We start from the raw sequence: 15,345 nt of genomic DNA on the forward strand, positions 1-15,345 counted from the left end.
ACCACAACCACGGCTTCCATTCCACTGGTATTGCTGCCCCTGCTGCTATTGCTGTGACGGCTCGTGCCAATATAAAAATCCTGACTTATAGCTACTGTCCCTTAATGGCCTGTGCAGAAGGAAATGCCTATTTTTCTGTACCTGTAATAAGAAACCTTGCAAGACAGGATTCTCTGGAATGCAGACTGGACCATTCATTGTGTGCTTCAGGCTAGATGTGTTCCAGGTGAAAATGTGATTGGGGGTTACTTTTTCTCATTAGAGGCAATAGCGTGTACTGCTTTCATTAGCAGGTTAATGGACATAGTAAAATAGGCTAATTTTGACCTCTGCACATCCCGGCCGTGGTTTTCTAGTGCAAAGACTAGAAACACATAAGGAGGATTAAAGATGCTGTTTATTAACCTTTTTGTTTCTGGGTACAAAGACTAATTCTAGGGTTGACAGTAAGCCTTTGAAACTAAAAGTCTAAGTTCCTGCCAAAGGAGAGGGATACAGTGCCTCTTCTGATGAAGACAAGCTGTTGAAAGCAGCAGAGGGCTTGTGTGTGTGTGTGTGTCTGCGTGTGATGAAGCTGGCCAGGGACCCTGAAAACTAGTTAGCAGACCACCACGGAATACACATCATCATCTGGGCTGGCAACCCAGATGATGCTTATGAACATAACTGCTTACTAATTTAAAGTCTTCAATTGATTTATATTTATTAAAATCACCAACTTCTAAAAAGACTTTTGGTGTAATTTAATAATGAAGACATCGATACATTAACATAAGTAAGAGGATATGGTGACAATTTAATGTAAATTTCCATATGAGTTCATTGGTTACCAAGGAGTGATGATTATTTTTTCTTTTATGCAGATAAATTGCATCATCATACATTCATCAATTTATTAAGAAATATGTCCATTATAAAAGTGAGGATCTCTAAGAGTAATGGAAATAAAAACAAAAGTAAACAAATGGGACTTAATTAAAGTTAAAAGCTTCTGCACACCAAAGGAAACTATAAACAAGATTAAAAGACAACCCTCAGAATGGGAGAAAATAATTGCAAATGAAACAACTGACAAAGAATTAATTTCCAAAATATACAAGCAGTTCATGTAGCTCAATACCAGAAAAACAAACAACCCCATCAAAAAAATGGGGCAAAGACCTAAACAGACCAAAGAAGACATAGAGATAGCCAATGAACACATGAAAAGTTGCTTAATGTTGATTATTATGAGAGAAGTGCAAATCAAAACTAAAATGAGTTATCACCTAACACCAGTCAGAATGGCCATCATTAAAAAATCTATAAGCAATAAATGCTGGAGAGGATTTGGAGAAAAGGGAACCCTCTTGCATTATTGGTGAGAATGTAGATGGATACAGCACTATGGAGAACAGTATGGAGATTCTTTAGAAAACTAGGAATAGAACTATCATACAACTCAGCAATCCCACTACCAGGCATATACCCTGAGAAAACCATAATTGAAAGAGACCCTTGTATCCCAGTGTTCATTGCAGCACTTTTTACAATAGCTAGGACATGGACAGAGGAGCTTGGTGGGCTGCCGTCCACGGGGTCACACAGAGTTGGACACGACTGAAGTGACTTTGTATGCATGCATGCATTGGAGAGGGAAATGACAACCCACTTCGGTATTCTTGCCTGGAGAATCCCAGGGACAGAGGAGCTTGGTGGGCTGCTGGCTGTGGGGTCACACAGAGTCAGACATGACTGAAGCGACTTAGCAGTAGCAGCAGGGTATGGAAGTAACTTAGGTGTCCATCGACAGGTAAATGGATACAGAAATTGTCGTACATATATATATATATATATATATATATAATGGAATATTACTCAGCTAGAAAAAAGAATGCATTTGAGTCTACTCAGGAGGTGGATGAACCTAGAGCCCATTATACAGAGAGAAGTAAGTCAGAAAGGGAAAGGCAAATATTGTATATTAATGCATGTGGATGGAATCTAGAAAGATAGTACTGATGAACCTATCTGCAGGGCAGCAGTGGAGATGCAGACATGGAGAACAGTGGGGGAAGGAGAGGGTAGAATGATCTGAGAGAAGAGCATGGAAACGTATACATTACCATATGTAAAACAGATCACAAGTGGGAATTTGCAGTGTGACCCAGGGCGCTCAATGCAGGGGTCTGTGACAACTCTGAGGTGGGAGATGAGGTGGAGAGGATAGGATGGGAGATAGGAGGGGGATTCAGGAGGGACATATGTACACCTGTGACCAATTCATACTGATGTATGGCAGAAGCTGACACAACATTGTAAAGCAATTATTCTCCAGTTAAAAACACTGAAAGAAGAAAAGCTATGGAGATACATGGATGAAATAAATGTAGTCTCTGCTCTCAAAAATGTTCTCTCATGTATCACTGGTTGGGCAAACAGATATAGTCCAGATAGTTATTATCACAGGTGTGAGCCTGCTGCTACAGAATATGTAGGATGTACATGTTTTTACAACTTAGCCCTATACATATGAACTTTGTCATTTCAGTACTTATATATAATCCATTAAAGTGCCTCATCATGGAGAAAATAAAAAAAAAAACAACCGTGTAACTTTCAGTGTTCCTAAATTACTATATTTGTGATTAAGCAATTAAAAAACTTATTTTCTAAAAATGAATTGCAGCATAGCATATAATCAAAACAGAAATAATTGGCTTTTAGTTTACTGAAAATAGGGCAGTTTTAGTTTAGAGATTTGAACACAAAACTGGAGATGAGAAATGGCCCTCCTCCATTTTTGGCCTTCTTCCTGAGTGTCCTTTAGGGTTTTCATTTATTTGTAATAATAGGACCAAGAGGAAAATGGACGATATTGTGCAGTCCTGAACTGATGCCAAGTGCAGTGTAATTATTTGATAATTATTCAGAAGGCATCTGTAAGTATGGTCTTCAAAGAACAATGGGAATGATGCCCCTTCTATGGGGACCTACTGACTCACAAGCAGAAAGGATAAAGTCCTCATAGAAGTACAAATTATTCTTTTCTTTTAAAAAAGATTTCCAGAAGATGTAAGATTTAGTTGACCTAATCTTAAAAGACAGATGTAGTGGAGAGAGGAGAGGATATGGTAAAACAGACAGAAATAGAAAACCCCAATAGGAGAGAAACTTGATTTATTATGGTTTCCCTTCCATGCCTTCCAGCCTGCAGTTCTCCAAAAGGGGGGGACTTGGGAGGAATTAGAATGACAAGGGTACTAGGCAGAGACTTGACTAAGTCTAAGCTGAGACAGCCCAGAAGGAAAATTCTGCTTTTACCTTAATATTTGTGGATGAGCTTCATAATGGTCTCTTTTGTGCCTTCAGAACTGCCCATCAGTCTGTTAAGGACCACTTATAATTCGAGTTAGACCAAATGCTCAAATTCACACTTTCCTTCAAATGAGGTAATGAGTGTCCCTCAAAGAAATGAGACCCTGGAAACTTCTTACTTTATCTGACAACCTGTCTACTGATGGTTCCTATGAAAATTACAATATGTCAACATGTCTACATGTTTATGAAGCTGTGTTAGAAATTGTTGACCTTCCCACAAGATACCATTTCTCAGTTGAGATTGAAATAACTCATTTCATAATAAGCTGTGGAGGCTTTTCCTGTTACGCAGCCTCAGTTAACACTAGTCCAATATTGCTAACAATTTTAGAGAAGTACATGCTTATTCTTTCAGATAAGAAAAAGGGAAGCAATCCTGTTTGCATTTGTCTCATTGAGAAGAGTCAAAGTGGTTTCTACATACATAGAGGAAAAGGAAACCATACACTTTATAAAAAGAGTAAAGGGAAAAGAGAGTCTTGAAGCGTATTACTGTGAATTTTAGCAGCGTGACCTTTAAATGTTTTCTTTCTGTAACATCAGTATCGATAGCATTGAAGTGGTAACAGGAGCCACAAAGGTAAAAAGCCACTTAGCTTCATCTGTTGTGATAGCTGTTGGTTAGGAAACTGTCTAATCTCGAGAGCTCTGGCCTGATGTATAATTTTCAGGGTGTCTTAGACATGGATGGTCTCAAGTTTTCCTCTCTAAGGGTTTTCTGCATCTTTATCGAGTGCTTTTCAACCTGTAGTAAATAAGCAAGCTGTTGATGTGTTTTTGAAGAGAGGGTAAGCATCGTGGCTGAAGACCAGGGACTGTGTCATTAGAATGTGTCACTTGTCAAAGAACATACCTGAGAGAGGGGCTGTGAAATATCTCCATACCAGGACTTCCCAGATTAAAATCAGAATTAATTGACTCAATTTTTGGCACCTGTTTCCTGTTCCCTAATTTGCTAAGTGACCTTTTTCATTGAATCCCTTCTCTGTCTTTGCAATTCCCAGGATGGAGCTATGGTTATGAATCTGAATTCTTTTCTCCTTCACTCTTTCCACCCCACCTACATTCACTCAATTACCAGGTATTTCTTTTCCATGTTACCTTCTAGGGTTGTTTCCCTTTCTTCTTATACTCTTCTAATCCAAATCACTGTGAGTTTTTCCTTATATGAACATGAGACCATCCTGTTCTTATCTCATCTGCCTCACACAATCTCCCTAATAAAGAGAAAACAAAACCAGTTAATTCTCCACACTACACGATGGAGCTAGTATAAGCAGTGAGGGATATAGGCTCTGTAGCCAGAATCTCTGGTTTTGAGTTACAACTTCATTACTTTGGCACATGCAGTTACATAAACCTGTTTAAATGTATATATGAAAGGAAAAAAACTTCCCTGATTGAGTTAATGTGAAGATTAGAAGGTGTAAGCGTTTAGCACAGAACTTGGTATATAGCAAGCACTCAAAAATAACTGAGGATTGCACTTGCCTATGTAAAACCTCGACGTTTCTTCCAGATAAAGCCTGCATCCTCTGGGCTTGCTCAGTGAGTCCCAGCTCCTCTGTCCAGCCCCGCTCTCACTGCTCCCTAGAGTTGTGTCCATTCTGAACCCCTTCCACTGTCCTCACCAGTCCATTCTTTGTCTTATCTCATATTCATACCATCCTGTGCGTTTACCTGGACATCCTCACACTCTGAGTCTGGCAGGTTCCCTTCCCCTCCCTGAACACTGAGCACTCCTTCTCTTTTTGTGACTGACGCCCACTCACCCTGCAGGGTCTCATGGATCACTTACTCCAGAGAGCTGCCTCAGATACTCCAGGGCTCCTGCGGGACCTCTGAGTGACTTCTTCATGGCATTTGCCATGTTGCTGTGTAACTACACGTTTCCTTGTCTGTATGCTCTGCCTGGTCTCTTTTGGTGGCAGAGTTTGGATCATACTTGCTTTTTAAAAAATACTCAGTTCTTGGCAATTTCACTCAATTAATATGTGTTTAATAAATAAGTACCCAACTGGGGGGCATTTTACGAAGTTTTATGATGCCTAGTACGTAAAAGGCACCTCATTAATATGTGTTAAATGATAAAGTGCTATTGAAACCTTTTGCCTATCCTTGATTTCTGTAACGATCATGCGTGGATATATTTAATATTTTAAAAATCCTAGAGTTATTTAATTCTGGTTTTAAAAGTCCTCATCCTAAATTCTGAAAAGTCTTTAAGTTCTCTTTTATGGGCTTCCCTGGTGGCTCAGATGGTAAAGAATCTGCCTGTAGTGCAGGAGACCTGAGTTTGATCTCTGGGTTGGAAGATCCGCTGGAGAAGGGAATGGCTACTCACTCTAGTATTCTTGCCTGGTGAATTCCATGGATGTAGGAGCCTGGCGGGCTACAGTGAGTCCATGGAGTCACAAAGAGTGGAACATGACTGAGGGACTAACACTTGTACTAAAAACTTAGCAAAGTTAGGTAATTTTTGGTCAAACATAAAATATGGTTATGAAACGAAATAATGAAATGTACTTGTCTTTGCCCATCATACACCAGGTCTGAAGGCAGAGGTTTTGAGCTGCTAAATACAAAGTGTCAGTGTTTCGAAGACCAGTAACATCTCTAAGCATAAAGAAACTCTTGTGCTCACTGGTCTCCAGTGAACTCAAGTTTTTTCTTTCTTAACAGTGTGAGATAAGAGTTGGCTTTTTAGGCGTGCCACAAAGAAAATGATAGGATTTGTTTACATTAACTCTTCCCGTTGCTGGTGATACATTGCTTCAGCAAAGGGTGGAGTTACAGGTTCTTTTGATGTAATTGGTTCATGTAATTTGGGAACAGCCTGATGCTCAGACTTGTTCTCTAAATACCATTTACTATAAAACTTGAAAAGGAACTGTTTGGAGAAGTGGCTGATTATAGAACTTGGGCAGAGAAAACATGAGGTGGGCCTAGGACAGTTTGATTTAATAAAGCAAAGACTAATGGAGTCATGTCAAAAGGTCACAGAAGCCAGTTTGAAGAGACCCCCCAGTGGCCAAATTCAGGACAGTCTGAACATCCAAAAGAATAATGATCGCAATTAATTGTTACACAAGCAAAGATTTCAAAAAAAGGAAGGGAGGAGGGCAGGGGAAGCTTGTTTTTCAGTGAGAATACCAGCCAATAAATGTGGAAGGAAAGATAGAATTTTGCTGTCCCAAATGGAGTAATTAAAGCAAGGGTTATCAGTGGATGAAAAGTGGTGAAAAATTATTGGGAAAAAGAACAGCTGCATGGTAACAAATTATTGCTCTCAGGATTTATTAATGTAGAAGATAACCTGTACCTTTATAAAAGATACATGTGGCAATAACCATCTTAACCAAGTGATCAAGCCTAGTGTCAATAATAATGGGTTACCCTAACATTTTGTGTCTTTTGATATGATGAAATAGGAAGTTCAGAGTATAAAATATTTTTTCCAAAACTGTTTAACTTGTATCTCGATGTAGCTTTGGTTCATAGGAGATATAAGTGATGGGGGAACTAATTCAATGATACCATGAAGAAATAATTAGACACATCCAGAATGCGGGACATTCTATAACATATCTGGTTCTATACTCTTCTAAAATCAGTGTCATGGAAAAAAAAAAAAGAAAAATTTTTAGATTAAAAATACTGCAAAAAATAAAGCATAATGGATAAAATTGAATTGGATCCTAGACTGGGTGTGGGTTGGGGGAAGCAGTTTAAAAAGACATTGGGTGGGCAATTGATGAAATTTGGATATGGGATGGATATGGAATAATATGGAATTATTGTTAATTTTCTGAGGTCCATAGTGGTATTGTACATATTTAGGGAAGTGTCCTTATTCCTAGGAAATGCATGTAGGGTTATTTAGCAGTGAAGTGCCATGATGTCTGAACTTACTTTCACATTCAAATTTTTATGAATAAATGGAGAAATGGCTGGCACACAAAAGCCCCTTTGGCAGTATGTTATTGTTGTTGAGTAAATGGAATGTTCATTGTACTATTCTTTCAATTTTTCTCTTGGTTTGGGGGGAAAAAAAAAAAAACTGGAAAAGGAAAGAGTTCAACATAGCAAAAGCCTGGGGTGGGTGGGCTGGCAGGCCCAGCTCTATCCAGGGCTTCTGTGATGACATTAGGGTCTGCTTCCTCCATCCCTCAACTTTGTTCTGTGCTTGCACAGAGCCATTAGCGGAAGTGTGATCCTAGTGTTACTAGCCAGTTTGGGGGTAACTATGAAAATCTCCAGCCGTGATTAATAGAGAAGCTTGTTTTATTCATTTTCAGTATCCTCAGTGTCTGGAACATTGTAGGCATTCAAAAACTGTTGACTGAAAAAATACATAAATAAAAGGGTGACCAAACTTGATGACTGCCTGGAAATGCAGAGCGTACCAGTGATTTTCTTCAAATTCAGTAAATATTTGTGGAATTGAATTATTTAAGGGGCAAATAAGGTTAAGATTGATTTCAGAAGCTAGGGAAAGTTCTGTTTTTAAATGATCTCTTGTAATGCATTCAATGATGACTGTATTTTTTTCTTCTTTTTTTTGCTTTCAGTAATACTTTTCTGAATTAACGATCAAAGCCCTTGAATGGAACTCTACTGTAGTTTTTCCGACACGGGGGAAAATTTGAGTTTGGTGTGAAATCTTCAGAGGGTAGCGTGTGCAATTATGCTTTGTTCCTTGGTGAGCTATGAGTTGGGCACTTAATTATGTAAAAAATATTGCAAGAGCGCTGTTGCATAATCCCCAAGAGAGTAATTATTGTCTGTCTTGGCAGAATGCAAGGCTTTTAATCTGTAAATAAGCAGTTCTATGTGGAAGAGCTACATGCAGAGTGATTCTGTGTCATAAAGGTCTCTTATGAATTTTTAAAAATGAAAGCAGTAACTGTATGTGCAGATTGGCTGCTGCTTTTGTGCTTCAAAGGGTTTATGATGTTTCCCCTGTGGTTTTAACCCCTCCTGAAATATTTAAGCCTCAAGAAGGATTCCTGTAAAGGGTAAAACTATGTCTGGGTTAAGCCCATGCAAAACCTGAATGTTTCCAAAGTGGAAAAAGTAAAATGTGCTTTCTGCAAATTAAAAAACAAACCAAGATGGAAAACAACAACAAAATAAAATGTTGACAGTGTTTTTTTTTTTTTTAAACAAAGTTGCGATAATAGGCTAATAGATTTCTCACCTATTGGAGGTTAGTAACTTTATTTTTAATGTGTGCCATTCCAACTATTTCTGAAATTCACTTTCGGAGTATGTGTGTCCTTTGCTTAGTTGGATCTGAAGCTTAGATGCTGAAAGTAAATTCTGTTGGTTAAGTTGTGATGGTGGCTGCCTTACCTCTTGTCCCTGTTGGTGTGGATGACCTGAGTCTGTTCTCCAGGGTCAGCTTCTGTGCCTGAGCATCAGACCTTTTTCCTTTGCCCACTCAAGGACTTCATTTGGGTGACTGTGCCTCTCCCTTGCTAGAAACATGTTGTAAACAGCTTCCATTGTTAAAAAGCCCTTCCTTGACCTCTCTTTCTTGCTTACGACCTCCTCAATCCTCTGTTTCCTTTTGCAGCAAAACTCCTCAGAATCTATTGATATATTCTGTCTTTACTTTCTGTCTTCCTATTGTGTCTTGAAGCTGCTCCATATAGCATTTCTCCACCCCAGTCCTCCACATGGAACCTGCTTTTGTCAGGGTGCACCTATTACCATCATACAGCCAGATTTCAAGGAAAACACCTGGTCAAATCTTATTTGAGTAGCAGTAGCACCTGACACAGATTATCACTCCTTCTTTCTAGAAACGGCTTCCTTATTTGGCTTCAGGGAAAGCCTCTTCACTTGGTTGTTCTCCTTCATCACCGGGTCCCTCTTCCTCAGCCCCTTTGCAGGCTCCTTTTCTTTTCCTGATTTAAGATGACCTGACCCCAGATTCTCTCCTCTCCTCTCCTTTCTGTCAAAGTCATATCAGATAATATCATGGTTTAAAAATGTTTTGTATACCCCGAAGACTCAGGTTGATGTCTGGAGTACACACCTGTGCCCTGAACTCCAGCTTCATATATCCAGTTGTCTGCTGTCCCATGTCCCATGGATGACTAATCCAGTTCAGTTCAGTTGCTCAGTCGTGTCCAACTCTTTGTGACCCCATGGACTGCAGCACGCCAGGCCTCCCTGTCTATCACCAACTCCCGGAGCTTACTCAAACGCATGTCCATCAAGTCGGTGATGCCATCCAGCCATCTCATCCTCTGTCGTCCCCTTCTCCTCCTGCCCGCAATCCCTCCCAGAATCAGGGTCTTTTCCAATGAGTCAACTCTTCGCATGAGGTGGCCAAAGTACTGGAGTTTCAGCTTCAGCATCCGTCCTTCCAATGAACACCCAGGACTGATCTCCTTTAGGAAGGACTGGTTGGCTAATAGGCATCTCCAATTAAGAGTCAAAATTGAACACCTCATCTTCCCATGGCTGTGTCTCACCTGGATGGATTATTGTAATAGCTTCTTATCCAGTGTTACCCTCTCTAACGTTGCTCCAACCCCTTTTGATCTGTGTGTGTGTATATATATATATATATATAAAAGCTTTGAAAAAAGAGCAGTAGGAACTGCTATAGTCCAGGAGGAGATGGAACAGCAGCTGGGCTGGGTGTTAGAACAGAAAAGGGAAAAGAGAGAGGGTTATTGGATAGAGGAAAGGTAAAGTCCAAGCATAGAGGCAGGAACGAGCATGGAGAAAGGGGCCAGGAGGAGACCAGCCTGGCTGCATGGTGGGGCGCGTGACAGAGGACCTTAAAAGCTCAATACGTCTGTGCGTATTTTGAGTGAGAGGGGCCTGTTTACACACCTGCACCTGAAACTTTAGCACCATGTGTTCATTATGACAGCAGTTAACCACATATGGCTGTGGAGCACTTGCAATGGGGCTGGTCTGAACTGAGATACGCTGGGAGTTCCCTGGTGGACCCGTGTTTAGGATGCTTTCACTGCCAGGAGTGTGGGTTCAGTCCCTTTTTGGGGAACTAAGATCCCACAAACCATGTAGCACAGCCCTTCCCCCTACAAAAAATAACAACTGAATTGAAATATGCTGCAAGTGTACAAAGCATATTAGTTTTCAAAGACTTAGTACCAAAACTACCAAAACTAATTTTATTTAAATGTTTTATATCGATCATTTGTTGAATAGTAGTATTAGTATTTTTAATATAGAGTTAAGTATTATTAGAAAAAAAATAAGCTACAAGGATATATTGTACAGAACACAGAATATAGCCAACAAATTTTAACTTTAAATAGAGTGTAATCTATAAAATTGAATCACTGTTATACACCTGAAAACTAATATAATAATGTTAATCAACTATACTTCAATAAAATTTTTTTAAAAGAAAGAAAAAAAAATCTTTAAAATATCAGATCGTATCCCAGTTCTGTCGCAAGGTATCCAGTGACTTTCCATCTCAGTCAGAGTAAAAGCCTGTCCAGCAGGGTTCTTTCTCATCTGACTTCACTGCCTTTCCAGCTCATCTCCTACCTTCCTCTTTGTCATCCATTCTGCTCTGTCCAACTTGGCCCCTTCCTCAGACATAACCTCAGAAGCTTCCACCTCAGGACCTTGACATAGGATGCTACTTAATGCTGAATACTCTGTCCTGTAATTCTGCATGGTTGCTCCTTCCCCACCTTCACAGCTTCCCTGCTTATCCTTCCTCTTCCCGCTGACTCCTCTAACCATCTCACTGAGGCTCCCTCCACCCACCCCAGGACTCCTGATCCCTTCTCCTGGCTTTAGTTTTCTCTATTGCACTTACCACCATACAAAAATAAAAAGAGTTACTGTTTTGTTTTTGTTGCTGAGTTGGTTCCTGTTTGTCTCCTCTTATGAGACTGTAAGTATCATGAGGGCAGACTTTTGTCTTCCTTGTTCACAGCTGTGTCACGGTGCCTGGGAGAGAGTGGGTAATCACTAAATATTGCTGGCAGGGTAATGGAAAACACCCTCAAGAGCAGATGGATTCTTCCTTGGCATTTTCTCAGCATTCTGGGTGTGAGAGAGGATAGGTAGCATTTAGAATGATTCACTGTATACTAATGGCTATTTCTCATTCCTTAGTTTCTCTGTTTGAAGAACATAAGGACATTCCTCACAGCCTGTTGTGAGACATTTGGAATGAGAAAGAGTGAACTGTTCGAGGCATTTGACCTGTTTGATGTCCGTGACTTCGGAAAGGTAATTACTTTTTATTTTTTAATGTATTTTTAAACTTGAGAACACTTTATCAAATACTGTTGTTTATCTTGAAGTAGGACATGTAACTGAAGTGGTGTGTGCACTATGTAGTTAATTAAATTTTACATATAGGTGGCTTAGCAAAAAAAATGTACAAATGACAGTAGAATTATTGTTATTATTATTTTTTATTTAAAGCAGTATAAGGGGAATCTTTTATCCAGATACAACTTTTCCTGTTGGTTATCTCAGAAAGCAGGACTACTGTCTTCCTTCTTTTAGATAGTTTGTTGGGCTGTCATAACTGAGGACTGGTATTCTTTCCTTCCAGACTTCTCCAAAACTGAAGGACACCTAATATTTGGAAGCTGAGAATGTTCTGTTTTCTGTTTTGACACTTGAGTCAGTGACTTGCAGAGGACATGAAATTACTGAAATGTGTGAGGCTGTTGAGTAACTGTTGTTGCCTTGATTTCAGCAGATACATGTTAGATTTTTAGATTTCAGTGATATTTGTCATGTATAAATTGGTTCTTTTTTCTTTTTCTTTTCTAATTGGTGGAAAGTTGCTTTACAGTGTTGTGTTGATTTCTGCTGTACAGCGTGCAAGTCAGTCGTAATCATCCATGTATCCCCTTGTTCTTGAGCCTCTGTCCCCGCCCCCACCCCACCCTTCTAGGTCATCAGAGTGTCAGGCTGGGCCCCCTGGGGTACACAGCAACCTCCCGATAACTACTTTATACGTGATAGTGCACATATATCAGTGCTTTGCTCGGTTCTTCCCACACTTACCTTCCCCCACTGTGTCCACACGTCCATTCTCTACTAGGTGTAAATTGGTTTTAATTTGCTCATATTGGATGTACACCAAGCATTGGTGTATAATAGTTGACAACCTTTCAAAAGAATGGAAAGAAAAAGGATAGGAATCATCCTATCAAAAGTTACATTCATTTATTTTGAAGTGATTAAGCATACAGGCAGTTAGATAACCCCTGTTGATGTAATTGCATTATGAAGATACAGAAGCAGGGAAAAACCTAAACAATACTGAGAAATTTGCTCTTACTCTTATGATTTACATGCTAGTATCTCATCAAAAGGCTGTTTGAGAGTGATACTTCATTTGATTTTTACATTGTAATATTTGATTATAAAATAAAAACCAAGCAGTGGATTGGTTTGCTTGGCAATGGGAAGAAATAGTACAAAGTTGAAACAGAAATGTAAGAAATTTAATGCTGACATGCAACAAGCATGGGAAAGTCCCCCTGTCCAGGGAGAGAGAAGGCTTGGGTTTGCTCTTGATCACTTTGTGATCTTCTGAATGTCAGCAGTCTCCTCCATCATCAGACCACCTGCCCGCTTAGTAGTCTGTGCAAAAGGAAATAGGTATAAGGACATGGTTTCTAGAATTCCTCTTTTCTCTGGCCAGCTGTGATTTAGTTGTCTTGAGGTCCAGCAATGTGTTGGAGGATAACGTATGATGACAATTACAAGGAACTGAAAGCAAAAGCTCCTTTTGTAAAGAGGTGGTGGCATGTTTGTCTTTGGCCATAAAGTGGAGCCATGAAGATGGAGAGAAATCAGATAGAACCCCTGGTGAAGTGGGTAGTTCTCTAGTTTGTTCGCCCCACAAAAATGCCTTATCAATTTAGAAAGATATATTTTGCTATTCTTTGACGTTTCCTCTTATTTTTTTTAAAATCTTCTTCCGTTGTCCTTTATTTTCTTCCTCTTTTTTGGGGAAATGAAAAATGAAAATGAATTGGGGAAATGAAAAATGAAAGAAAAGTCTTGACTTTTAAAAGATTTTCAGAAAGTTCATCTCTTTTTTTTTGGCATTTGCACAAACAAAAATGGTGCTGACAAAGACTGGGAAGTCATAAAAATTATTTAGAAATGCATGGCTTTGTTTTAGTGGAATAATGTTGCACACTAGATTAATTAGACAATGCAAGTTTTGTAGGAGTGCTAAGGTTATAGAAAGTTAAATGTAAAGGAATTAACCATATGTTTCTCAAGCATTATTGTAGTTCTGACTTTTTAAAGTATTTTGGCATTGGTAAGTCTGAAGCAGAATTAAACTTGGGGTTGCAGATGAGAACTTATTCCTCTGTTAACATTTTAAAATCACATACAATTTTGCTGCAGCCAAGATTCATGCAACTATTGTTTCAGAACTGTATTTAAGCTAAATAAATTACTGAAAGTTAAAGAATTTAAGGGGTTGTTCAATAATTTACTAGTATTACTACTATTAAACATTATTATTCTAAGCAAAACCACCACTGCTACCATTTACTGAATGCTTTGGATGTAGCAGGTATCTTTCCAATCTTCAAATATATTTTTTAATCTTCATATGAGGTGTAAGTACCTGTACTGTTTTCCTCCTTGTACAGATGAGCAAACCTGTGTCTGAAATCTGCATTTCATCTAGTAGAGATTGGAGCAGTGGTTTGACCCCAGATATGAATGGTTCTCCACTGCTGCACAGGAGTAGGTTTGCCTTGGCCGGCACTGTCCTAAGTGCTTTGCAAGCATAAACTCAATTCTCATAGCAATCCCGCTGTGAAAATACAGGACTTTCCCAATGGCTCAGTGGGTAAATAATCTGCCAGCAATGCAGAAGACATAGGAGACATAGGTTCGATCCCTGGATCGGGAAGATCCCTTGAGGAAGAAATGGCAACCCACTCCAATATTCTTGCCTGAAAAATCACATGGACAGAGGAGCCTGGCCGGCTACAGTCCAAAGGTTTCCAAAGAGTCAGGCATGACTGAGTGACTAAGCACACAATAAATATGAAGGTCCTATTACTGTACCCATTTGCAGATCCTAGATTGTAAGTGGTGAAACTTGGACAGTTGATGAAGTTTACCGTCATGTTAAGAAACATGAATAGAGCGTTAATTTAGAGACAAAGTAATTTCTGGTATTGTGGTTATCAATTTTAACAGGATGTAGACAGGTTAGTTTGTGTCTCTCTGTTCCTTGAAGTGTAATTAAAATTTTTCATTAACTTAAAATAAAAAATCTCTGTGTGTTCCCCGTCTACCTTCGTTCATACAAATAGTGAATCTAGGATCCGTGTATGTTTGGTAACTTTTCACCTTGAAATGTATTAATTGCAATAACAGTACATTTTTTTTAAATAGCATTTTGAAGCTTGGAGATTGCTTTAGATCACTGAGCTTATTTGATTCTCATATTAGTCTTGGTGAAGGAAGGAAGCAAGTGTTCCAGCTTTTCCGATGAGGAAACCGGGGGCGGGGGGGTGGGGAGGTTAAATGGTGACTTCAAGGTCGCTTTACTTGGAGATCAAGCAAGATCTGGAGCTCAGAATTCTGACTTCCCAGCCTTCTGCTTTTCTTGTTTGTGCCTGTATCTTGGGCCTCAGTGCTGTGCTGATGCTTGCCTAAGGAAAAGGATGAACTCACAGGAGAAAAACCAAAGGAATGTATTAAATAAAAAAGCACAAGCAATTTGTCACTTGGAATTAATTATGCTTTATCTTTAGAAAGAGAGGAAAGATTTAAGATACTGCATGAATTAGATTTAGGATACTGCGTGTGTTCACATGAATAAGTAATTTTCCTTTTTGCTTATGAGATAGTGAAGGGCATACAGTTTGGGTACTCTAGAAGGGCTTATGATAATTTAGCCTTTCAGCGTCACCTTTAATTTCTAGTATTGAGCTCTTAACTCACTGAAAATACAGTATTAGTTCACACTTACATGTC

At 39.2% G+C, this 15,345-nt stretch overlaps 1 protein-coding gene across 1 annotated transcript in view; it reads left to right on the top strand.

Moving 5' to 3' along the window:
* The window catches only part of VAV3 (vav guanine nucleotide exchange factor 3), a 412,159-nt gene that overhangs the window by 80,768 nt on the left and 316,046 nt on the right, over nucleotides 1–15,345 (top strand). The window contains exon 2 of the mRNA XM_043878931.1: nucleotides 11,482–11,598. Coding sequence (XP_043734866.1) covers nucleotides 11,482–11,598 — 117 coding nt within the window. The remainder of the gene's footprint in view (nucleotides 1–11,481; nucleotides 11,599–15,345) is intronic.

The sequence above is a fragment of the Cervus elaphus genome, chromosome 20, assembly GCF_910594005.1.
Source record: "Cervus elaphus chromosome 20, mCerEla1.1, whole genome shotgun sequence".
Classification (NCBI taxonomy): domain Eukaryota; kingdom Metazoa; phylum Chordata; class Mammalia; order Artiodactyla; family Cervidae; genus Cervus; species Cervus elaphus.